At 60.5% G+C, this 21,860-nt stretch overlaps 1 protein-coding gene across 1 annotated transcript in view; it reads right to left on the bottom strand.

Annotated features, from left to right (window-relative positions):
- COL7A1 (collagen type VII alpha 1 chain) overlaps positions 1 to 21,860 on the bottom strand; it is a 30,499-nt gene that overhangs the window by 1,393 nt on the left and 7,246 nt on the right. The window contains exons 22-114 of the mRNA XM_045778707.1: positions 21,410 to 21,544; positions 21,178 to 21,324; positions 20,960 to 21,096; positions 20,536 to 20,662; positions 20,303 to 20,449; positions 20,043 to 20,215; positions 19,906 to 19,941; positions 19,795 to 19,821; positions 19,655 to 19,699; positions 19,519 to 19,581; positions 19,032 to 19,103; positions 18,904 to 18,939; positions 18,735 to 18,770; positions 18,499 to 18,570; positions 18,310 to 18,387; positions 18,040 to 18,066; positions 17,905 to 17,958; positions 17,702 to 17,764; positions 17,566 to 17,625; positions 17,425 to 17,460; positions 17,182 to 17,226; positions 17,067 to 17,102; positions 16,680 to 16,724; positions 16,561 to 16,596; positions 16,397 to 16,429; positions 16,009 to 16,041; positions 15,783 to 15,836; positions 15,647 to 15,706; positions 15,517 to 15,552; positions 15,332 to 15,412; positions 15,190 to 15,225; positions 14,949 to 14,993; positions 14,703 to 14,774; positions 14,435 to 14,479; positions 14,157 to 14,183; positions 13,937 to 13,966; positions 13,740 to 13,820; positions 13,630 to 13,665; positions 13,518 to 13,553; positions 13,347 to 13,427; positions 13,053 to 13,088; positions 12,583 to 12,645; positions 12,331 to 12,375; positions 11,293 to 11,328; positions 11,184 to 11,219; positions 10,979 to 11,074; positions 10,822 to 10,857; positions 10,699 to 10,734; positions 10,545 to 10,592; positions 10,232 to 10,267; positions 9,976 to 10,098; positions 9,693 to 9,893; positions 9,563 to 9,598; positions 9,429 to 9,482; positions 9,177 to 9,245; positions 9,063 to 9,107; positions 8,884 to 8,946; positions 8,691 to 8,735; positions 8,314 to 8,349; positions 8,145 to 8,180; positions 7,959 to 8,003; positions 7,743 to 7,775; positions 7,597 to 7,659; positions 7,471 to 7,506; positions 7,311 to 7,391; positions 7,119 to 7,187; positions 6,963 to 6,998; positions 6,843 to 6,884; positions 6,638 to 6,682; positions 6,503 to 6,547; positions 5,788 to 5,823; positions 5,646 to 5,705; positions 5,391 to 5,498; positions 5,132 to 5,203; positions 4,954 to 4,989; positions 4,711 to 4,770; positions 4,569 to 4,613; positions 4,307 to 4,342; positions 4,159 to 4,194; positions 4,023 to 4,079; positions 3,802 to 3,873; positions 3,250 to 3,321; positions 3,011 to 3,046; positions 2,617 to 2,697; positions 2,332 to 2,385; positions 2,204 to 2,257; positions 2,069 to 2,131; positions 1,553 to 1,615; positions 1,332 to 1,448; positions 1,071 to 1,148; positions 920 to 973; positions 699 to 747; positions 130 to 162 (exon numbers count right to left, since the gene is read on the bottom strand). Of these exons, the coding sequence (XP_045634663.1) occupies positions 130 to 162; positions 699 to 747; positions 920 to 973; positions 1,071 to 1,148; positions 1,332 to 1,448; positions 1,553 to 1,615; positions 2,069 to 2,131; positions 2,204 to 2,257; positions 2,332 to 2,385; positions 2,617 to 2,697; positions 3,011 to 3,046; positions 3,250 to 3,321; positions 3,802 to 3,873; positions 4,023 to 4,079; positions 4,159 to 4,194; positions 4,307 to 4,342; positions 4,569 to 4,613; positions 4,711 to 4,770; positions 4,954 to 4,989; positions 5,132 to 5,203; positions 5,391 to 5,498; positions 5,646 to 5,705; positions 5,788 to 5,823; positions 6,503 to 6,547; positions 6,638 to 6,682; positions 6,843 to 6,884; positions 6,963 to 6,998; positions 7,119 to 7,187; positions 7,311 to 7,391; positions 7,471 to 7,506; positions 7,597 to 7,659; positions 7,743 to 7,775; positions 7,959 to 8,003; positions 8,145 to 8,180; positions 8,314 to 8,349; positions 8,691 to 8,735; positions 8,884 to 8,946; positions 9,063 to 9,107; positions 9,177 to 9,245; positions 9,429 to 9,482; positions 9,563 to 9,598; positions 9,693 to 9,893; positions 9,976 to 10,098; positions 10,232 to 10,267; positions 10,545 to 10,592; positions 10,699 to 10,734; positions 10,822 to 10,857; positions 10,979 to 11,074; positions 11,184 to 11,219; positions 11,293 to 11,328; positions 12,331 to 12,375; positions 12,583 to 12,645; positions 13,053 to 13,088; positions 13,347 to 13,427; positions 13,518 to 13,553; positions 13,630 to 13,665; positions 13,740 to 13,820; positions 13,937 to 13,966; positions 14,157 to 14,183; positions 14,435 to 14,479; positions 14,703 to 14,774; positions 14,949 to 14,993; positions 15,190 to 15,225; positions 15,332 to 15,412; positions 15,517 to 15,552; positions 15,647 to 15,706; positions 15,783 to 15,836; positions 16,009 to 16,041; positions 16,397 to 16,429; positions 16,561 to 16,596; positions 16,680 to 16,724; positions 17,067 to 17,102; positions 17,182 to 17,226; positions 17,425 to 17,460; positions 17,566 to 17,625; positions 17,702 to 17,764; positions 17,905 to 17,958; positions 18,040 to 18,066; positions 18,310 to 18,387; positions 18,499 to 18,570; positions 18,735 to 18,770; positions 18,904 to 18,939; positions 19,032 to 19,103; positions 19,519 to 19,581; positions 19,655 to 19,699; positions 19,795 to 19,821; positions 19,906 to 19,941; positions 20,043 to 20,215; positions 20,303 to 20,449; positions 20,536 to 20,662; positions 20,960 to 21,096; positions 21,178 to 21,324; positions 21,410 to 21,544 (5,562 nt within the window). The remainder of the gene's footprint in view (positions 1 to 129; positions 163 to 698; positions 748 to 919; positions 974 to 1,070; positions 1,149 to 1,331; positions 1,449 to 1,552; positions 1,616 to 2,068; positions 2,132 to 2,203; positions 2,258 to 2,331; positions 2,386 to 2,616; positions 2,698 to 3,010; positions 3,047 to 3,249; positions 3,322 to 3,801; positions 3,874 to 4,022; positions 4,080 to 4,158; positions 4,195 to 4,306; positions 4,343 to 4,568; positions 4,614 to 4,710; positions 4,771 to 4,953; positions 4,990 to 5,131; positions 5,204 to 5,390; positions 5,499 to 5,645; positions 5,706 to 5,787; positions 5,824 to 6,502; positions 6,548 to 6,637; positions 6,683 to 6,842; positions 6,885 to 6,962; positions 6,999 to 7,118; positions 7,188 to 7,310; positions 7,392 to 7,470; positions 7,507 to 7,596; positions 7,660 to 7,742; positions 7,776 to 7,958; positions 8,004 to 8,144; positions 8,181 to 8,313; positions 8,350 to 8,690; positions 8,736 to 8,883; positions 8,947 to 9,062; positions 9,108 to 9,176; positions 9,246 to 9,428; positions 9,483 to 9,562; positions 9,599 to 9,692; positions 9,894 to 9,975; positions 10,099 to 10,231; positions 10,268 to 10,544; positions 10,593 to 10,698; positions 10,735 to 10,821; positions 10,858 to 10,978; positions 11,075 to 11,183; positions 11,220 to 11,292; positions 11,329 to 12,330; positions 12,376 to 12,582; positions 12,646 to 13,052; positions 13,089 to 13,346; positions 13,428 to 13,517; positions 13,554 to 13,629; positions 13,666 to 13,739; positions 13,821 to 13,936; positions 13,967 to 14,156; positions 14,184 to 14,434; positions 14,480 to 14,702; positions 14,775 to 14,948; positions 14,994 to 15,189; positions 15,226 to 15,331; positions 15,413 to 15,516; positions 15,553 to 15,646; positions 15,707 to 15,782; positions 15,837 to 16,008; positions 16,042 to 16,396; positions 16,430 to 16,560; positions 16,597 to 16,679; positions 16,725 to 17,066; positions 17,103 to 17,181; positions 17,227 to 17,424; positions 17,461 to 17,565; positions 17,626 to 17,701; positions 17,765 to 17,904; positions 17,959 to 18,039; positions 18,067 to 18,309; positions 18,388 to 18,498; positions 18,571 to 18,734; positions 18,771 to 18,903; positions 18,940 to 19,031; positions 19,104 to 19,518; positions 19,582 to 19,654; positions 19,700 to 19,794; positions 19,822 to 19,905; positions 19,942 to 20,042; positions 20,216 to 20,302; positions 20,450 to 20,535; positions 20,663 to 20,959; positions 21,097 to 21,177; positions 21,325 to 21,409; positions 21,545 to 21,860) is intronic.

Here is a 21,860-nt window from a genome sequence, read left to right as displayed (position 1 = left end):
GCACAGGGCCTTGGGGTCATAATGGTGGCCACTCAGCCAAGCCCCTGCTGAGTGGACCCAGGGGATGGGCACAGTAGGGCCTGGGATGAGGAAAGTTCCGGGAGCAGAAAATACCAGAAAACTACTCACGTGATCCAGATGCGATGAACTGACCCTGGCAGGCTGGAGAGGGCAGAGAAGGGCAGGGAGAGAGACAAGGACGGAGAGCAAGAGACAAAGATAGAAAGCGGCAGGGGGAGAGACAGAGGGACACACACAGGGGGGCAGAGATGGAGAGAGAAGGACCGCAGGAGAGACAGACAGAGAGACCGATGGAAGGAGAGAAAGAATGGGTGGGCAGCAGAGAGAGAGGAAGGGAGAGAGAGAGGGTCAGAAACAGGCGGGCGTGGAGAAGGTGTGGAAGCGGTCAGACAGAGAGGAAGGAGGAGACAGAGCTTCATTCTCTGATACCCACCGGGCTGTTCCCACTTCCACCCCTCCACACACGGCCACACTGGGCTGCTAGGAACACTACGGGAAAGTCCCGTCGGCACGTCTGTCCTGAAGCACACGCGTCCTTCTGCGTATCTATCCATGTCCGCCCATCTCCTTGACTGCTTGATCCCCGTAAGTTCTGGGGACTCTGCCTGCCCCTGTCTAGGGGAGCTGGGGTGGAGTGGGAATGGGACCCAAGAGGCTCTGGGCTGGGCCACACTCACCGCAATGCTGACTCATCTCCTGACGCACAAAGCCTCGAATGTCATCCTCCTGGGGGCACAAGACCGCAAAGGGTCACGAAGCACCCATGGATCACGGGAGAAACAAAAGGCGTATGATGCAGGGATCGTGGAAGGACAGCACTGAGTCAGGGGCCCAGGCCCAGGGGGTCAGGGTCCTGGGGGCGGGAGGTGGGGCCCAGCCCACCCAGGCCCACACTTACTGTCAGTGCAGCTTCTCCCTTCTCCCCACGGGGGCCGGCGGGCCCTGGCCGCCCCTACACACAGTGGATGGGACCGGGCTGTGACCTCTGATCTTAGGGACACCAGAGGTCACCCCAGTCTCCAACCCTAAGCCCAGGAATCCCCACTCACCTGCTCTCCTCTCTCTCCAGGGGTCCCAGGGGCTCCAGGGGCACCCACCACTCTCTCTCCGGGGGGGCCTCGCTCACCCTATCAGACGCAAGGACGGAGTGAGCAGTCAGAGGCAGTGGAGGTCAGAAGTCGGGAAAGTTGGAGATCATAGGTTCAGAGATTGGGGCAGGGGTACTGGGGATAGGTTGCAGGGTCAGAGGTCAGTGAGGTTGGAAGGTTCAGGGAGGTTCAGGGGTCAGGAGTTAGAGTCAGAGTTCTTACCTTCTGCCCCTGAAGTCCTTCAGGGCCTTTGGGACCAACACTGCCAGGTGGCCCAGGGGGACCACTAGCACCATCACTGCCCCTAGGACCTGGGAAGCCCCCCGTTCCTGGGGGCCCCTGTGGAGACACAGGTCAGGATCAGTGATCAAAGCCCCCAAAGGTGGACACACTTCCAGAAAGTACAATCTCCTTAGCTTGCCATGACCTTGGTCTCAACTTACCCGCTCCCCTTTCTCGCCCTGGTCACCCTTGGATCCTGGCTGCCCATCAAAGCCTCGATCACCCTGAGAATGGAAGAGAGCATGAGAGACTGTCTGCCTTGAACTCCTCAGCTCAACGGCCACGAGCCCCTTGGCCCAATGGCCACAATCTTCTATGACCCAAGCACCTATGACCCTACCATACCAGGACCCTCCCTCTGCCGTGCTCCCCATGACCCCGACCTTACTGTCATACCCCTTGCCCCGATTCCACCTATTTCTTTTATACTGACACTCCAGCCTCCCTCACTGACCCCTTAGCCCTGATGCACATCTCCCCACTTCTCCACCTCTCATTCCTTAATCCTAAATCCCCACTGTGACCCCAACCCACCCTGAAACCTCAAGACCTACCTCACTGTACCCCCCAATGTCCCAGCCTTCCACAACCCTTTTGACATGAAACCCCCATCACCCTACCGTGATCTTCCCTACCCCATTCTGACCCCTTATGTCCACTGTTGAGAGACCCCATACCTTGGGACCGATCAGGCCCTCCTTCCCGGGGGCCCCTGACTGGCCCGGCACCCCCGGCTCCCCCTAGAGAAGAGAAAACATGAGTTGGGCCCTGGGCCACCTATCCTCTCCCCATCCCGGGTACCCCACACTCACCGTATCTCCCTTGCGTCCTGCCAGCCCAGGGCGGCCCGGGGGACCAGTTTCTCCCTACAGGCATCAGGTGGAAGGGTCAGACGTAGGCCCAGGCCCCACAGCCGCCCACATGCCCACCACCTCCTTACCTTATCTCCCTTCTCTCCGTCGAGGCCACAGGCTCCCTTTACCCCTCGCTCACCCTGCAGGGGGAAAAAGTAGGTGGAAAAGTGACTTCCGGATACCTCACCGTATAACCCCTTGACCAGATAACCACTTTCCAAATCGCCCTCCAACACTCTAATCTCTGACCTTCCAACCCCTAACCTAACACCCCACATTCAACCCCGTATACCTCAACATCTGACCCCAGATACCTTGCCCTCCAACATTAGCCGCCCCCCAACCAGGAAAAACCCCCAGCCCCTTCCCACCTTGAGGCCCCGTGGACCCATGAAGCCAACATCTCCTTTGTCTCCTCGGACACCAGGGGCTCCGTCCTTTCCTGGGAATCCCTAGTGGGGAGAGGGGTCAATATGAAGTCAAGGAGGTCAGGGGGATCCAGGGGGAATCACTCTGGATGAGAGGAACAGGGAACATCATGGGGTGAGAGTCACTATTGGAGGCCAGAGCCACCGGAAGGGCAGGGCTTTCCAGGGGTGGGGTCACCATGGGGATGGGATCATCACAACAGTTACTGGGAAGGTGGGGGCCCCGGGCAGCATGAGGACACCATGAGAACACCAGTCACTATAAGGTCAAAGGCCACCACATGAGGACGGGGGCCCCATGGGACAGGGCATCTCTGTGGGAGTAGGGACATCTTACCGGGTCACCTGGGATCCCTGCGGCACCAGGCTCACCCTGTGGGAAGCACAGATGGGGGAGCCCCTCAATGTGACTGTCCCCCCATGCCACTCGGGGACTCTCAGGCCGCACACAGATCCCATGTGAACACACGTGGCCAAGAGTGAGGGAGGCTGGAAACCCTCCAACGTTCAGAGGACACCCACAAGACAGATATGTGTGATGGGTGGTTCTGGGTCTGTGCCTGGGGTGGGGCTGACCTTGGGTCCCGTGAGTCCACGAGCTCCCAGCAACCCGGCTGAACCCTTGTCACCAGGCTCTCCTTTGGGGCCCTGTGGGTGTGACCAGGAGAGGGACACAATCAGGACCAGACAGGGCTGGAGGCTTGGAGTATGACTGGAACATGCCTGGTGAGGAGAGCCAGCCAGTGCGGCTCCCACCCACCGCTCCCAATGTGGCTCATTTCTCACCCCAGGCCCTCAGATCCCTGCCCCTCCCTCCTACCACAGGGTCCTTAAACCTACTTGGAGTACCCCTGACACCTGAAAAGCCCCTTGTCTGTTGTTCCCAGAGGCCCTCTCCTTGAGCTACATTCCACAGAGCTCCCTGGTGACCTCACATGGAGGTCCTCAAGCCCTCCGGAGAGCCCCCATCCTCTCAGCCATCCCACAGAGTCACTACAGCCTACTGAACCCCCTCCTCTCTGGCCCCCCCAAAAGCCCCCCATCCTCACAGACCCTCAATAGAGCCCCCACAGCCCACAGAAGTCGTCTCCTGACCCCATACAGAGCACCCCACCCTCTTCCCTGTACCTTCTCTCCAGGGTTCCCACTCTCTCCACGAGGTCCTTTGTCACCATCTATGCCTGGAGGCCCTCGTTCGCCCTGGGTCAAGGGTCAGAAGTCAGGCTCAGGGGCTGGAGGGCCTTCACCATCTGAGTTTGAGCTCTCAGATCGCCTGGCCCAGCCCCCAGAGGAGCCCCTCCCACAACCAAGAGAAACCCGGTCTGTATATGTGGGCCAGACCTACTCACCATGTCCCCCTTGGCACCGCGTGGCCCTGGAGGCCCCGCAGCTATGGCTGCATCACCCTGAGTGGACAGGGGGCAGTCAGAGGAGTCAGGAGCACCCTTAGTCCCTGCCTCTGCCCTCCCCTGTACCCACACTCACCTTGTCACCCTTTAGCCCTGAGGCTCCGGCGTCACCCTGTGGGGTGGAAGAGTGTGAATCTCTCCAAACCAGAGGAGTTCCAAGTCCTGAATTATAAGATCTAGCCCCACCCCACTCACCCCAGGGGTCTTTTCCTCCATGTTCTTACCTTCTCCCCACGCTCCCCCCGACTGCCCGGGGGCCCCTGTATGAGAAGAAGACAATAGTGAGCTAGGGGAATTTGGGGCCATTAGTGGGGAGACCGCTCAGGGGGCAGGGGAGAACCAAGCAGCCCCAGGGGGATAGGAGAGAGGAAGGGCCAGAGAGTACAGAAGCAGAACCAGAGGGCTACAGAGAGTGTCCCAAGGGCACAGAGGGCACAGGCAAGGGACCAATGTCACACCACTGGCGCTTTTCCCAAGGGAACCCACCGTGAGTCCTCGGGGTCCCTCCTGGCCTGGACGGCCATCTTCACCCTGGATGGTGACATTAAGTTCATTGACTCAGAAGTCGGAAATTAGAGGTGAGAGCTGTGATAAAGGGAGCCACGGCTGCCGAGCAGGACATACATACCCGGACACCTGGCTCCCCACGCTCGCCGCGGGCCCCGGGCAGACCTGTTCCAGGGTCTCCCTGGAGATCAACAGGATACCAGGGTTATGTGAGAGGAATCAGTGGGGGACAGAGGGTTAAGGAAGGTCAGAGGGGGACAGACAGGGTGACGGGGGTCAGCGGAGGCGGGAGGGGGTGACAGGGATCAGTGGAGGTGGGGCGTAGTGACAGATACAGGAGAGCCAGCAGCCTTGTCCCATCTACCTTGTCTCCTTTGAGTCCAGAGGCCCCAGGTGCTCCCTGTGGGCAGAGTAAGGTGAGGGTCCTGTGCCCCTCAAAGGCACACACGCATACCAGCCACGCAGTGTGTCCCAGTCCCCACATGGACAGACTCCAACACACAGCAATCAGACACCCGGGATCTTAGGGCACTTCTACTCACCGTTGACCCTGGTGGTCCAGGTGGCCCCGAGGGACCTGGGGCTCCCTCTCTCCCTGGGAGACCTGCCAGACCCTACCAGAACAATGAAGCGAAAGAGGCAGAGGGTGACTTGGGGACCTTCCTCCCCTTTGGCTCCTTCAACACTGGGAGCCCCCGAGGCAGGGCCTGGGCCCCCTTCTCCTCTTCACCCACTTGCCCACTACCAGAGTCAGAGGTCCTGAGTCACAAAGTCCCCACATGCTGCTTTCAGCATGCTTACCCGCTCTCCACTGGGGCCTGGCTGACCCATCTCTCCTCGAGGGCCTGTCTGACCAGGGAATCCGACAACACCAGGAGCACCGGGGGGGCCAGGGGGGCCCACATCTCCCTGGAACAGAGATAGCAAAGGGAGTATGAATAGTCCCAATGGGACTCCTTCCCAGAACTAGCCCCCGAATGCCCTCTTCTTCACCCTTCCAGGGACTTCCCTGCCCACCGCCCACAGCCCACCACCGGTGATGGGGCATTGACTTACCTTCAGACCTAGAGGACCAGCTGGCCCAGGGGGGCCCTGGACCCCAACTCCTGCGTCACCCTTCAAGGGAAAGAGGGGTCAGATGAGGCCCAGGGAGTCTCAGGAACATGGCCTCCAGCAGGGACACCCTAGGTATACATACCTTATTACCCTTGAGTCCTGCAGCCCCTTTTTGACCCTATAAAAACAAAGTAAACAGTACTTGAGGGGAGGAACACGAACCCAGAGCTGAGACGTGGCCCATGGCCCCTCAGATGTGCTCATGGAGACGTGGGACTCAGACAGGTACAGAAGGATTGAATCCTAGGAGCTCAGAGGTGACCACAGACTCGTGAGGGCACAGACGGAGGGAAGCTCAGATGTGACCACAGATACAGGGGAGTTCGGGCGTGACTACAGACACGTAGGCTCACACAGGAGCACAGGCTTAGGGACCTCGGATGTGAGCACAGACTCACGGGAGATCTCAGGAGCACCCCAATGCAGGAACTCAGAGCCACCCCAGCCCCGGGAGCTGAGACCTGGAACTCGGAGGGACGGGGGACAGGGGAAGCATGGCAGGTGAGCAAGGAGAAGCCCCCAGGAACTGTGCTGTGTCCTGAGACTGGGGGCCATGGACAGGCAACCACACACATGTGCTCAGACACACTGAGGAGCAGGAGACGGGGAAGAGGCACCAGAAAGCAAAGACGTGCCCCACTCCCCGCAGGAGCATGGAAGCCAAGAGGCTTAATCCCCGTGTGCTCCCAGGAGCAGGAGCTTGAATGCTGGAAGGGGCACAGTCCTGGGAATGGTGCCTCTGGTCCACAGCTGCGTTCCTCCTCCCAAGGTCAGACTTTCCCAGACCCCAGACTCACATCTTCCCCAGGGTCTCCAGGCTCCCCTGCACGGCCAGCTTCACCCTGCACAGAAAGGGCGGTAAGGGGGTCTAGTCACCCAACCTGGCCCCCCCTTGACCCAGCCCTCTGGCCCTTGGGCCAGGCCCACCTCACCTTCTCACCCCGAGGCCCTGGAAGTCCTCGGTCACCTTTGGCCCCCTGTAGAGACAGGGGACAGGCGGCAACATGGGCATTAGGGGCATAGAAAGATGACACTCAAGGAAGGAGGCATGAGGCCCGGGGTCAAATGTGACACGTATTATGGAAGCCGAGGGTCACGAGGATGAGTGAACAGTGCTGTCGGGGGCTCCACACTCACCGGCTCTCCCACTAGGTCTCCCGCGAGGCCTCCGGGCACTCCCTGATGTGGGACAAGGGTCAGTGGGATGCCTTGGCCTCCAGCACTTGGCCCCTCCCCCCAGACCTCTTGCACACTCACCTTCTCTCCCTTTGCTCCAGGGAGCCCGACTACAGCCTGTGGGGAATGCCCAGTGAGTCACCTCACCTCCTGCCTTCTCCCCGGCCCCACCCCGCCATCCTGGATGGGGGGCCGGCATAGACACAGTGAGGTACAGAGGGGCAGGGGCAGGGTCACCTGTCCAGGAGCCCCCATGGGTCCAGGCTCTCCTTTAGGTCCAACAGGGCCGGGCAGACCTGGTGACCCCTGTGACAGAGCAGTGTGAAGAACTCAGGGCCTCCCCACCGCCCTGGCCCTGCTGTCCTCACCCTCCGGGCGCAGGACAGGGCCCCATCACAGGTCTGAAGCAAGCTCCCCCAGAACACACACCGGCACGCCAGGAGCTCCTCTGTCTCCATCTTTTCCACCGGCACCATCACGACCTGGGGCTCCTGGCTTTCCCGTCTCCCCCTGAGAGGGAGGAGCTCTGTCAGGGGCCTGCCCACGGACTCCTGACCCCTGGAGCACGGCCTCGACCCCCAGGACTCACCACTTGTCCAGGCAAACCTGGCGCCCCCTGAGGACCCTGAAGAAGACAAGTCAGAAGTGAGGGGGACATGGGAGAACGTGGGACCCAGAGGGCAGGACGTGGTGTCCCTGCAGGATCCTCACTCACCACCAAGCCTGAAGGGCCAGGAGGGCCAGGAAGTCCCACAGCTCCAGTGGGTCCAGGCAGACCCTGGGAGAAGAAAGAGTTCAGGGCAGGGCCAGCCAACCCCACCTGGCTCCCTGTGGCTCTCACCCAGGAGTTGGGCCACTCACCCGTCCCGGTGGTCCCGTCTCTCCAGGTTCCCCCTGCCAAAAACCCAGAGACTGCATCACCCTCAGAAGGACAAGAGGCTCCTCAGCCCCTGTCCATAAGCAAAGCCCCATGGATGGAACACCGTGGTGCTCAGCCCCACTGCAGGGTGACAACATCCCAGGGCGCTGGCAGATGTTACCCTGGTATGGACACGGCCCACACACACCCACACTCACCTTCAGGCCAGAAGGACCCTGGGGTCCTGCGGGGCCAGCAAGACCCTAAAAAAAAGTATTAAGAGAAGGGGGCAGGGGTCAGAGTTATCTGCCCGGGCTCGGGGATTCACACAAACAAGGCCTGGCTCATCAGTGGGGACCAATCCCCAGCCCACCCCCAACAGGCCGTAGTCTCCTGTGACTTACCGGGGCACCGGGTGGCCCAGGGTCTCCATGGCCACCCTGATGGAGAGAGAAAGAGTCTGATGAGGGGGAGCCAGTCCCACCCAACCAGGGAAACTAAGGCACTACTGCCCCCTGTGGGATGGGATAGGATGGGGGCAGGAGTGGGGGGGGAAGAGTCTAGGATACTCACCACTGGGCCAGGGGTTCCCCTCGGACCTTGCAAACCCTGGATGGAGAAGGGGGCTGCTGAGCCTCAATCTGGGCCTCACCTGGGCCTGTCCCCACCCTCTGGAGGCCTTTGTCTAGGGAGTTCATTTGCAGGCCACCCCCCCCACACCCAGGCATAGATCACCCCTCACCCAGGGACTGCCCCTCAGGGATAACACATACTGACCTACACACACACACACACACACACACACACACAGATGTCACGCATCTGCACTCCCCCCCGGGCTCGCAGGCACAACACCCTTGTCACTAGTGACACGCGCCTGGAGTGGCCAGCACACGGCAGAGAGGGGCTATTCCCTCGGCCTGGGCCAAGCTGCACCCACCACCACTTACCGGCTTCCCTTCGGGTCCAGCCACACCACGCTCTCCTGGTAGGCCCTGGAGAGAACAGATTGAAGGCTACGCTGTCCCTCTTTGTTCCCCCATCCCAGCTTCCCGCAGACAGTCCCAGGCAGTGCAGACTTCAGTCGGACCACACTGTAAGCGCCCCAGGCTGGCCCGGGGGTGGCCTGTGGTGCAGACTCACCGGGCTGCCATCGAGACCCCTCTGGCCAGGCTCTCCCCGGTCTCCCTTGAGGCCTGGCACACCCTGTGAGCAGAAAGGCATGCCCTGAGCCCCCCGTCACCACTGTGTGCCCACGTACACACCACCCCTCGGGTGCTCCCAAAAAGGAGGGGGAAGCACGGTGGTGGGGGAGGCCTCACCCTGTCTCCCTTGGGGCCTTGGTCGCCGTCACCGCCTGGCTCCCCCTGTAGGGATGACATGTCAAGCCAGGCCCCGGTGCCAAGGTGGCTCCCCAACGGATCCCACGCACTGACCTTTGCGCCCTTGAATCCAGGGGGTCCTTGCACTCCAGAGAGTCCAGGACCTGGTTCCTCCACGGTCACCTACACACACAAGGTCACAAGGGAGAGAGGCATCTGTCACAGAGGCATGGAGGGGTCATCCTCTCTCACAAGATCCCACAGGAGTTTGGGTCAGAGATACCACATGGAGTTTCTGGGGCCTGAGTTAATGGTAGCCTCCTGGTAACGAGAGTCACAGGCCTAGGGTAGGGCTGGGCTGATCACCTTGGGGCCAGGGGGGCCGGGAGGTCCAGGGAGGCCAGGAGTGCCATCTCTGCCCTACGGAGAAGAAGGAAATGGCAGGGCTGCCCCAGCAGATTGCCCAGGCAGTCCCACCGCTAGAAGCCATCCCAGCTCACCTGTTCTCCACGTTCTCCTTTCTCTCCCCGTTCTCCCTGAGATGCAAATAGCAGGTTGGGAGCCATGTCCGTGGGGAGTCCAGCTCCTCCTGGGCCCGCACCCCCAGCCCTCCCGGTTAGCCCCACTCACCCTCTCTCCTGGCCTGCCTGCCTCCCCCGTGCCCCCAGCCGGGCCTGGGAGCCCAGGAATGCCAGGCTTTCCAGGCTCCCCAGCAAGGCCCGGAGGTCCAGGGGGGCCCCTTTCCCCAAGGGCCAGGCCTGGTGGCCCCTGAGGGCCAGGGTCTCCACGATCTCCCTTCAGCCCGCGTTCTCCAGAAAAGCCGATACGGCCCTGGAGGAACAGAAGAGTGAATGTCGCTAGCTCTGCAAGGACGCTGTCCCCAGGGTGCCCCCCCCAAGCCGTGGACACACACCTCCTTGCCCGGGGGGCCCCGCTCGCCTGGCTCCCCCTTAGGGCCACGGCGTCGTTCAGGCATGGGCAGGAAGCTGCCGGAGCTCTCATCCCAGGTCTCCACGATCTCCCGCAGGGCAGACGTCTGAGTGATAGCGAGGTGTTGGGGAAACAGGGCCTGTCCCTACAGCCACCCAGGCCTCCCGCTCAGCCAAGTGGGCCCTACTAACCCTGTGGGGCTCCCACCTGCCCCCACTCCCAGCCCCCAAACAACCTACCTTGATGCCAATAGTTTCCAGCAACCGCTCCACATTCTGGGGACACAAGCTGGGGTGAGGGGCAGCCCTCAGAGAAGCCTCCATACCCCCTTCCTCTGGCCCACAGGACCCTTTAGCACCGGTTGAGGCAGCCCGAGGCCCTGGAAGCCCTTCCCTGACATGTCCCCATTGCCCGGCTTTCCGAATCCCAGCAGAGCAGGGGACTGAGGGCAGGGGACAGAATCCATGGGGCCTCATGGCAAGGGGGAGGGGAGAGAGGTGGCTTCCTCATGCACGCGGATGAGTCAAGGACAGGGTCCTGAGCTTCACTCACCCCCACGCTCCCAGGATCTCCTCTCAGGCCGCGCTCTCCAGGGAGGCCCTGGAGACACCGAGAGATAAGCTGCTGGACCCAGTTTCTGGGGGGACTGTGTGTGTGTAGGTGGGAGCTATGGCTACCTGGCACGTGAAAAAGGTGGGGACCTCACCTGTTCCCCTTTGGGTCCAGTCTCCCCACGGTCACCCTGAGAACAAAGAATGATCAGGTGGGAGGAGTGCCCCAACCCTGCTCAGCCCTCACCACACCCCCGACCCACCAAATGCACACTCACCTTGGGGCCTGTGTTTCCCGGAACCCCAGGAAAACCCTGAGATAAGACACAACACAAAGTGGTCACACAGGACCATGGCATCCCAGGGCAGTATCCAGTGGGAACATAACGGTTCCTGTTGCGCCCAAGTCCTAGAACTCCCCTTCTGCATACTCACCTGGCCGGAGGGGCCCACCTGCCCTGGGAGGCCTGGGGGGCCCTGGAGTCCAGGGCTACCAGGAGCTCCACGCTCACCCTTGGGACCATCGTGACCCTGTGGAGGAGGCAGCCAGGATCAGGACCCTGAGACCCCAGAAAAGAGTGGAGCCGTATACCACAGAGTCAGGGTCAGGCGTCAGATTGCCCAAGACTCCAGCACTCACTTCTCTCCCAGGGGCGCCGGAGTCTCCCTTCTCTCCCTAAGGAAGACAAGGGCACTTTAGACAGGGCCCTCATCTGAGGCCAGAGCAGACTCCAAGTGAGGGGCCTTACCTTCCTTCCATCTTCTCCAGGGTCCCCAGGTTCTCCCTGTGGGCAGAAGATTCACATCAGCCCCAAGATTCCCTGGCTCGGCTGACCTCCGATGACTGTGTCTGTGCCTGTAGTTCCAAACCTCCGTGTGCTTGGGGCAGGGCCTGGGACCATCTGCGTAAGCTGCGGCACACGGGAGGGCGTGCCTGCGGGGCCCTGCTCACCTCACAGGTAACTGCCCATGGCCTCTGTCTCCGGCTTTCTAGATGTAACTCCACATCTATGCGTCTCTGGGTGTGTGTGTGTGTGTGTGTGTGTGCGTGTGCGTGTTAGCACGTGTACCCACGCATGGGTCTGTGTGTCCTGGCAGGTGACACTTAGTAGGTGTCTCAGTCTGTCTGCACATCTTCACCCACATCTCCACATGGGCATATACGTGTATACACAGGATGGACGTGTGTCCGTATGTCCCAGTATCCGCCAGCAAGTCTTGTGTGTGTCTCAGTATGTGTGGCCATATGTGTATGAATGACTGTGGACGTAAATGCACGTATCACACGCCAGGCCCTTGGACGTGAGTCTCACCATACTTCAACACAAGTCCTCATGTGGCCCGGGCTCCACAGATGTCTTAGCACGTATCTGGGCTGGGTGGGGGTGTCTGCGTGTCAACACGGCTCCAAGTCTCCCTGAATGTGGCTTCACGCCAGTATGTCTGCACCTCTCACTCTGTGTCCGTGGCTCCTCGCCTGTGCCCGTGGCTGTGTGTGTCAGTCCGTCTGGGCATCGGCTGTCAGTCCATCTGGGCACCAGTCCGCACAGCCGTGTGGCTCACTGTGTCTGTGACCGTCTGGGCACCGGTCGGCGCAGCTGCATAGCTCGCGGTCTGCGAGGCTGCGGGCGCGTGCTTCAGGGAATATGTGTGGGTCCGGGCTAGGTATGTGGGTGTGGACACGTCTCAACAGCAGTCTGCGTATGTGGCCCGTGGGTAGCTGCACATGTGTGTACGTGTGTGCTGGCGTTTCTCAGTGTGTCCCTGCGTCTGCTCTGGACACTCACGTTTTTCCCATTCAGGCCAGGCTTGCCGTCCTCTCCTGGCTTTCCCTGTGGGAACAGATCATTGATCAGGAGTCAGGGCCCGGGAGAGGGCAGTAAGGGGGCACAAGGGTACCATAAGATAGAATATGCAACTCTTGAACTCAGGATCCTGCGTTCGAGCCCCACGTTGGGGGTAGAGGTGACTTAGATTACTTTAAAAAGTAAGTAAACAAATAAACTTAAAAAAAAGGTACCATGAAATCTCAGTCTCACCTGGGCTCCAGGGGGGCCAGGTGGGCCAGGGGGGCCATGTTCTCCTCGGAGGCCCGGCAGGCCCTGGAAAAAGTCTTTGCTAGGACTGAGAGAGCCACTGAGAGAGCCCCTGAAGCCCACCCGTGGACTGGGGAGGACCCCACTAAGATCCTCCTTGAGAGTAGAGACCCCCAAAATTTGGAGGTTTCATTGAGATCCCCTGAGGCAGAGACCCCATTGTTTAGGGGTCCCCTGCTAAAACTCCCCAGGGAAGAACCCCCAGGACTTGGGGGACCTACTAAGGCCCCCAAGGCAGAGAAGGTCAGAGAGCTGGACCCTGCTAAACCCTGTCTGCCAGGGACTGAGACCATCCCAAGCACCCAGCTGGACCAGCTCGCCCTGCTCCCACGGATGCTGCAGTGTGATGACCGGGCTGCAGTTCACGCTGGATCCCTGAGCCACCCTCCAGCCCAACATCTCCCCTCACTTACGTCTCTCCCTGGGTCTCCAGCTTTGCCTGTAGCACCCTGAGGAGAGACTCAAAGTCAGGGAGTCTGCAGTGACCACGGGGTCGGGAGCACCGCCCACTGTCACGGCCACTAGTTCCTGTGAACTCAGGGCCTGCAAGGCATTACCACCCCCCGCCCAGCCAGGTTCCCCGGGAGAAGATACAAGCACCCCATCTGGCTCTGGACCTCATCAAGACCAAGAAGACCCAGGTGAGGTGGGAGCCATGTGAAGAGGGAAGGGGAGGGTGGGGCCAGGCAGTGACCATCACGACTCACATGCAGCCCAGGGGGGCCAGTGGCTCCTGGTTTCCCATCTAGCCCACCACGGCCGTCCAGGCCAGGTGGGCCCCGGTCACCCTGAGGAAGACAGAGAGGTAAGAGGCCTCATAAGGATAAGACAGACCTAAGAACCTGGCTCACGGCTGAAAAACCTCCCTGCCCTCTCACCTTCTCTCCTGCTGGGCCTCGGACACCTGGGTCCCCCTGGAGGGAACAAGGTCAGATGAGAGGTGAGGGTGGGGGTGGGACTGAGGTTGCTGGGGCAAAGAGCATCACTCACCTGAGGGCCTGGGGGCCCCCGAAGTCCACTGACACCCTAGAATAGGAGGAGAAGAAATCAGACCAGGCCTTTCGAGGCCTACACTTCCTCAGGGGACCAACCACACTCACCCTTTCCCCAGAGGCTCCAGGGGGGCCCGGGTCACCCTTGGGTCCTCGAGGACCTTCCTGTCCACGGTCCCCAGGCTCTCCCTATGGCAGAGACAAGCTTGTTGAAGGAACAGTCCTAGGGCTGTAGGCATGCCCGCCATGGAGGCACTGGGATGTTCCTGTGCTCCGAGCCTCACTCCACCCACAGACCCTGATACCTTCTCTCCAGCTCCAAGTCCCGGGTCCACCTGCGGGGGGAATGGCCAGTGAATGATTCAACAAGGGGCAATGGGGCCAGTGAGGGGCTATGGGATCAATGGAGCTCTCGGGAGGCCATAGGAGAAATGGGAGTCAGTAGAAGGGATGAAGGGACACCACGTGGCGCCAACAGGGCCAGGCAAGGGAGATGCAGAGAACCAGACTCAGCTCAACCCTTACCAGCCGTCCAGGGAGTCCTGGGGGACCCTGGGGAAGGAAATGATTATGGTCAATAGGAGCCCCGAGGTCCCAGGGCATGACTCAGGTTTGCCCCAGGCTCAACTCTGCTCCCAGATTCCCTGAAGCACCCCAATGCCAACCCCCAGAAGGCAGGTCAGGCCCGGAGGTGGCCATCAGTGCGCCCCACCTTGACCCCCAGGCCCCTTATGTGATCACTGACCAGACCAAACACTAGAAATCTGCATCCCTCCAGAGCCCAGGACACTGGCACTACTCACCGGCTCCCCACGGTCCCCCTTGGGTCCAGATGGTCCAGGGCTGCCCTGCAGAAAGTCAGGGGGTCAGGGTCACTCAAGATAGGTGGCAGTTTCAGGGAGTTCGGGAAGCAAACTAAGGACTCGTGGGGATCCTGGTGGCCTTTGGGGGTTGTGATGAAGGGGTCACAGGGGATTGTGAGGATTTAGCATTGCACGGTTGGGGCGGCAGGAGCAGGGGCTGGGAACTGGATGGTTGAAGTTGGGGTTTGGGGTCGGGGTTAGGACTCACATTTCGTCCATCCTCTCCAGGATCTCCTTGGTCTCCCTTCTCACCCACAGGCCCCCGAGCTCCAGGTGCCCCCTGGGAAGAGCAGCTGGCCTAAGACAGGCCCTCCCAGCATTTTTCAGGTTTCCCATGACCCCCCCATACTGCCCCAGGTTCCTCATCACCTCCAAATCAGGCCAGAGTTTCCCATCACACCATGCCTCCCTCCAGACTCTCCAGCACCCCCTTACTTCACCCTGCCAGCCTCACCCGAAGGCCACGCTCGCCAGCTTTTCCAGGCAAACCTGGGTCGCCCTGGTGATGGAGAGAAAGCCACACTGAGCAAGTGTGTTGGACTCACACGGACTCGGGGAGAAGGGGCAGAGAAGGGCCTGGCACCAGCCGGACAGTAGGCAGGGGAATGGACCAGATGACCGGGTGGAGCCCCCAGCCCAGTGGGATCCCAGTTCAAGGCTAAAGGCTCAGAAATCACAGTGGGAAGGAGTCTCACCGGGGGGCCCTCGTCACCTTTCTCTCCAACTTCACCCTGTGAGACAGGACAGTCAGCCCTGGTCCTCAGGTCCCCCAAGATGCCGACAACACCCTACTCCCCTGTCTCCTGTCAGGAACTCCCCCAAGTCCAGCTTTCTTACATCTCGTCCTCGGGGGCCGACAGGTCCAGGGGGGCCAGGCCGCCCAGAGTCCCCCTTCTCTCCAGGAGGCCCCGAGTCACCCTGTGGAGGAGACAGAAGTGAAGGGATTGCGATGCAGGTAGCAGCCAACCCCGGGGGCAGTAACCCCAGAAACCTCGAGGTTACTCAAGGTTACAGTTACTCACCGGGGGTCCTGCTCTGCCCGTGAGGCCAATGGGACCCTGCAGGGTGTGTGGGGGGTACAGGACTTAGTTGGGGCTCCCAGGTACTACCTTACCTCTTTCTGTCACCCTCCCCAGTCCCATGTTTATTCACCCGGTCTCCAGGATCTCCCTTGGGGCCAGGGTCTCCAGGAAGAACCAAGCCAGGTGGGCCCTGTGGTGGAAGGATCAGAAGTCAGGGAGCACAACCTTCACCTGCCCTACCCCCTAGACACTTTCCCTTCACTTACCCGCTCCCCTTTGACTCCTGCAGCTCCTCTGGGCCCAGTGGGCCCCACATCTCCCTGGGGGTGACAAAGACCATCAACCATCAGCATCAGCCCCAGGCTCCATGACCCCCTCCCCTGCGACCTAGCAATCATGCCACAACCCTTTGCCCCCCAGGGGCCTCCAGGCAGGCCCTGTGACCTTGACCTCAAGCCTGTGTCAGCCTCCTTTCACTCTTGCCAGAATTACCTTCTCTCCTTTGGCCCCCGCACCGTCAGGTCCCTGAAAACAAACAGGACAGACACGCTTGGCCCCACCTGGGGACGGCAGTACTGTGTGACTGACTGGGGATGGGGTAGTATCGTACTGCAAGTCATAGAGCTCAGTCTCTGTTCAGAGGTCCCAGAGTCATGGCTGGGAGCTGGGGCAGGGGTTACATGGAGCTCATGACCTGTGTGACGGTCACAGACGACAGCCAGGAGCCAAGAGATGTGTTACAGCATAAGGAGAGTCACAGAGCTCTTAGCCTGCCCAGGGCCCCAAGGTTACAGGGTCCCAGCCCGGCACCCTGGTCTACAGGCAGGCCAGTGCGCAAGGAGCTGCGCTGCGCCCAGAGCCCCATCCCTCCTTTGCTCACCACTGCAGGGTCCCCAGGGCGACCAGGCTCCCCCTGTGGAAAAAGAACAGAGGCAGGGATGGGTCAGAGACCCACCTGGGAACCAAGGGCCTGGTGTCCCACCTGCCACGATCCCTAGTACAGGGCTGTGGGGGGAGAGCACCAGCCCCCAGGCAATGACCCACCTTCTCTCCTCGGCGGCCGGCAGGTCCCGGTGGCCCCTGAGTGTAGAAAAGGTGTGAAGCCAGAGTGGGAGGAACACATGAAAAGCCCTCTCCCGGTCCCACCACAGTCACAGACTCACTTCAGGCCCCTCAGCTCCTGGACGTCCAGCCACTCCGGGCAGCCCCTGGGGAAGAAGAGAAATGCTGGTCCGAGGGAAGGGGGCAGGGCGATCATGGCAAACAAGGGCTAGAGGCTGTGAGGGTGCTGCAGAGAGGGCACGGAAGGTCAGGATTCGGGTGGCAGGGGTTGAACTCGTGGGACGCCAGGTCAGTGGAAGTCAAGGTCAGCTCAGCAGGGTCAGGAAGTGAAAAGCACGTCCCAGGGCTTGAGGGTTAGAGTCTGCATCAGCGGACGTTCTGGGACGAGAGGTGGCGGGGCAGGGGGAGTCAAGCCTGAGAAGTCAGAACCAGGAAGGGGCACGGACCTCGAATCAGCTGGGCACTGGCACTGGGGTCAGAGGGCTCACCTGGGGTCCCACTGGGCCGGTGGATCCACGTTCACCCTGATGGAACAGAACAGGTCAGAGCTGAGTCTGGTTCCAGACCCTCTGGGGCCGCGAGAGACCCCTCGGCTGCACTTACCTTCTCTCCAGTCTCACCCACAGCTCCTTTCAGTCCTCTGTCACCCTAAGGGGAGACAGATAGGAGAGGTGCCTTGACTGTCAAACCCCAGAGAGGGTGTCTCAACCTCTAGCCATCCTGCCCCTGAAACCAGAACCTCTGACCTGCTGAGAACCCTCATCTCCTGATCCCCCCACCTCCCCCAAACCTATAGCAGTCCCAGCGAGTCATGTCCCACACCTGACCCCCTAAAATGGCACTTACTTTGGGGCCAATGTCTCCAGGAGGTCCTCGTAGGCCCTAGAAGGGGTTCAGAGGTTTGGGTTTGGGCATAAGGGTAGCATAGAGAGTGGAAGGCTGTGGGAGCTGTGGCCACCCCTCAGAACCCTTGCCCCCTATACTCACCCGCTCACCCGGGCTCCCAGGTTGTCCTGGGAGGCCTGGGGCTCCGTCCTCACAGTCACCCTGAAGGAGAAACAAATGAGTAGAAGATCCTGCCCCCACCTCACCCCCGCCCCAGTACTAGGGTCAGGCTTCCTACCTTTTCTCCTTTCTGTCCAGAGGGGCCAACAGGGCCTTGGGGTCCAGGGCTTCCAGGAAGACCCTTAGGGAAAGTGAGTAAAAATGTGAGCCCCAAACTGCAAGGCCCAGCACCCACCCACTGCCCAGCAGAGCCCCAGCCCCAGTATCCACACCCCTGGGCATGACCCCAAGTTCCCCAGCAGAGCCTCAGGGCTCCCTCACCGGCAGCCCAGGCTCCCCTGGAGCGGTGCCACCATCACCTGATCCTGGAGGGCCCTGAGAGAGAACAGCAGGTCAGGAGATGGCCAAAGGGAATCAGATTCCAAGCCACCCCAGGACACCTTGCCCCTCACTTACCCGCTCCCCACGATCGCCTTTGTCACCCTGAAAGACAGATCATGGCCCCATGTCCCTGGACTATACCTCCACTCCCCAATATATGGGGGAAGATGAAGGTCAGGGGGACAAATTGGATTACAAAGGTCATGGAGGAACTGAGGAGTCACGGGGGACTAAGGGGTCACATGGGGTCAGAGCGACCAGTAGGGGTTGTGTGGGTTCAAATGGGGTCACTAGGTCACTGGATCACACAGAAGTCATGAGACCACACGGGGGTCATGTTGTCACCTTCACAGATGTTCCAGGAAGTCCTGGGGGACCACGGGGTCCTGGGTCCCCCAGTGGGCCACGGGATCCAGGGAGGCCCTGACAGAAGAGACCAAGTATAAAGTATACCCCCACAGACCCCTACTCCCACCCTGCCTCCCTCTGGTCCCCCACCACACATCCCTTGCCCATACATGTCCTGGAACTTACCGGAGGTCCAGGGTCCCCTTTCCGCCCAGGAAGCCCTGGGCCCTCGCCTCCAATGACTTGTCCAGGCTCTCCCTGCAGGACAGAAAGCAGTGGACAGGATTCAGGGTATGGGAGCCTTGAGGTGGGAGAAGCCCCTAGAGGGGCCTCAGCTATTCCTCGTCATGCCGCAGGCCCTGCAGTGTCCAGCCTGCTCCTTCCTGGGCCATCCTGGCTTCCTCCCTTCCCCCTGCACCTACCGGCTCCCCCTTCGGGCCTCGAGGTCCTCGCTCTCCCTGAGGACAAAATAGAGCAAAGGGTGGTACCTGGGCTCAAGCACATCCATGCTGCTCCACCCCCACAGGCCCCCGCCCCACAGAAAGAACTTTGGGAAGACACCGGATGAGCAAAGAAGGGAAAGCAACTTACTGGTTCTCCACGAGGACCAGGCCACCCTGGGGAGCCCTGTTAATGGAAGCCAGGACAGTCAGACCACCCACCCACCCACTCAAGCAAAGAGTCCCACTGTGTGACCTGCAAGGGCAAGGCTTGCTTACCTTTGAGCCAGGGCTTCCGGGAGTCCCAGGGCGGCCAGGGCTGCCTGGAGGCCCATCTGCCCCAGGGAAGCCCTGAGGAGGCAAAGAGTTCAGGGCAGGAAGGGACCCTCCCTCCATGCCCCTGGTTTGCTGGAGGAGCCCAGACCCCACAGGCCCCCAAGTGTCGCTGGGGTGGAGCAATGGGGCAGAACAGCAGCCCTTCTGAGCTAAATGGGGCCTGATCCCAGGCACAAGGGCAGTGATGAGGCGGAGGGCCTTCCCTGCCTCTGGGATTTCGAACTTACACCCAGGTTCTCTGGGGGAATTTCAAAACTCCCCTGGCTGCTCTGCTTTAGGCCCTTTCCCAAACTCTAGTGTGGTTTATGATGCCCACTTAGGCTTCTGGGAATACCCTGTGGTTCTACCTGTGCTCTTTCCTTCCGTCTCCTGAAAACCCTGAGGACACTTGCAGGAGTGTCTTAGGGGAACCTCAATGGTTTCCACTCACCCTCTCACCCTTTGCAGCAGTACTTCCTGGGGGCCCTTGGGGGCCAGGAACACCAATCCTGCCCTGAGAGGAGAAAGCAGGTAAGGAGGCAGTGTGCCAGTCAGGGAGCAGAGGACAGGCGTGGGGAGGCACTCACCGGAAGGCCAGGGGGGCCAGGAGGCCCGGCTTGTCCTTTCACGCCCTAGGAAGGATAATCAGTGAACCCTGTGCCACCACCAGCTCCCCCCAGCCCCACTGACCCCCAACCATTCTCTGCCTCCAACTAGGGCCACTCACCATCTCTCCAGGTTCCCCCTTCTGGCCCTGGAGAAAGATATGTCGAATGAGGGTCAGAGTGGCCAGCCCCAGGTGTGGCCCTCGCCCGCCCTCTCAACCCTGGACATTTACCTTTGGACAATGCACAGTGCAAGGCTCTGGTTGTGGCTGTGGACATAAGGTCTCCTTGAGGCCAGGCTCTTCTACCAAGAGTCCCCAGACCCCCTCTCCCCTGCCAGCTACCCCTCACTGAGAGGTCCCTTGCAAACCTGGGTGGCCGAACCAATCCGACACAGGGATGTTGCCAAACTACTGACTGCCCGTTCCAAGCTTGGACCATCATCCACAGCAAAGAAAGTCTGGACGGGGTCCATGCCTGGCACCAAGCGACGCAACTGTTCTGGGTCAGCTCCGGCCTGGCCCAAGATCATCACTTTGAGCCCTATGGAGGGGTCCAGCAGTCTGCATGACAACCCTGCTGGAGCCAGCCCGATTCCCAGGTCCCATCCCCACCAGCCCTACTCCTCACCAGCAGCCTGGGCCTCACGGATAGGGTTGAAGATGTCACCTCTCAAGGGTTCATCTACTAGCAAAACCATTATCCCTGGTACGTGCTGGCGGCGCCCAGGAGCATCTGGCGCTAACAGGTGTCTGTGAGCAGTAACCACAGCGGTGCCTGGGAGAAAGAACATGTCAGAACTCAGGGGCAACCAGCTCCCCGCAGGGAAGCCCCGAGAGTCCATGTCCAGTGCAGTTCCTTACCCAGGTTGTTCCCACTTGGGTCCACGTAGGGGATGCTGCGGATCTTCTGCAGGATGACGCCAGGATCATAGGAGCTGTTCAGCGGGAACAGCGGGGAGGGCCGATGGCTGTAGGACAGGAGGCCAACCTGGGGTGGAGGGGGACACAGAGCCTGGGGAGGATGGCAAAGCAAGGATGACAGAGTCTGTGGGGGGAGATACGGACCTCAGGGTGTGGGACTAAACTTGAACACTAGGGAGTCAGCAGTGATGGTAGGATAGGGAGCCAACCAGCAGATGGGGGAGATCTGGAGCCTGGGGGTGGGGGGTGGGGGGAACTGATAGAGCCTGGATCAGTGGTAGAGGAGGGAAATGGTAGCTGCTATAAAGCCTGGGACAGGGAAGGGCTGGGATGGGAAGGGGTCTGGCTGCATCTGGGGCCAAACCTGGACCGCCTGTGGCCCAAGAGGCCCAAGTGCAGACACCAGACGCTCCAGGGCTCGCTTTACAGCCTCTGCACGATGAGCATTGTCCTGAGTGCTGTGCACCAGGAACACCACATCCATCAGGCCATGGGGACACACTGCCAGAAGGGGGCTGAGTTACTGAAGCAACTGGCCCATCTAGCTACCTCCTTAGGCCCCTCCCACTGTGCCCATCATACCTGGGATCTGTGTGACAGAGGCCTCAGGACCCCGTACACCCTCCCGGATGGGTATCAGCGAGAAGGTGTAGGAGATGCCAGGCTCTAGCGCTGTCACCTGCTGGGAGCTCGTGATCCCTGGAAGTGTCTGTGAGGCCCCAGGGATGTCTGCAGAGGATAAAATCTGGTTAAACGGGAGGCCTTCCATGGAGCCCTAACTGCCATGCCACCCCAACCCTGGCCTCCCCTTCACCTTGGCCAGGCCGTCTGAGTGGCCGCCAGGACAGGATGTAGCTGGATACTCCAGATACTGGAGTCCAGGCCAGAGTCACTGAGTCAATTGAAGTGTCCACCACACGCAGTTCAGTGCTTGGAACACGGGGTGACTCTGAAGAAGGAATCAAAGACCAGGGATCAGAGTCTATGTCTTGAGAACCCAGAGATCATCTGAGGAGGTTCTGGGGTAGGATCATCTTAGAGAAAGAAGTGTCATAGGAGATCATGCTGGGGTCCCCCCAGGGGCAGGAGTGGTGGGGGGGCTACAGGAGGAGTCACTAAGGGTCATGGGGTGCAGGAAACCAGGGTGGGTCATCAGTGGGGGAAAGGTCACACCAGGGAAGGGTGGACTCTCTGGGCTCACCAGTGGGAAACCAGGGTGGGTCATCAGTGGGGGAAAGGTCACACCAGGGAAGGGTGGACTCTCT

The sequence above is a fragment of the Ursus americanus genome, chromosome 14 (assembly GCF_024610735.1).
Source record: "Ursus americanus isolate L20-20 chromosome 14, mUrsAme1.1.p, whole genome shotgun sequence".
NCBI classification, from domain to species: domain Eukaryota; kingdom Metazoa; phylum Chordata; class Mammalia; order Carnivora; family Ursidae; genus Ursus; species Ursus americanus.
Note: the sequence above shows the minus strand (reverse complement) of the source record. Positions and strands in the feature narration are given on the sequence as shown.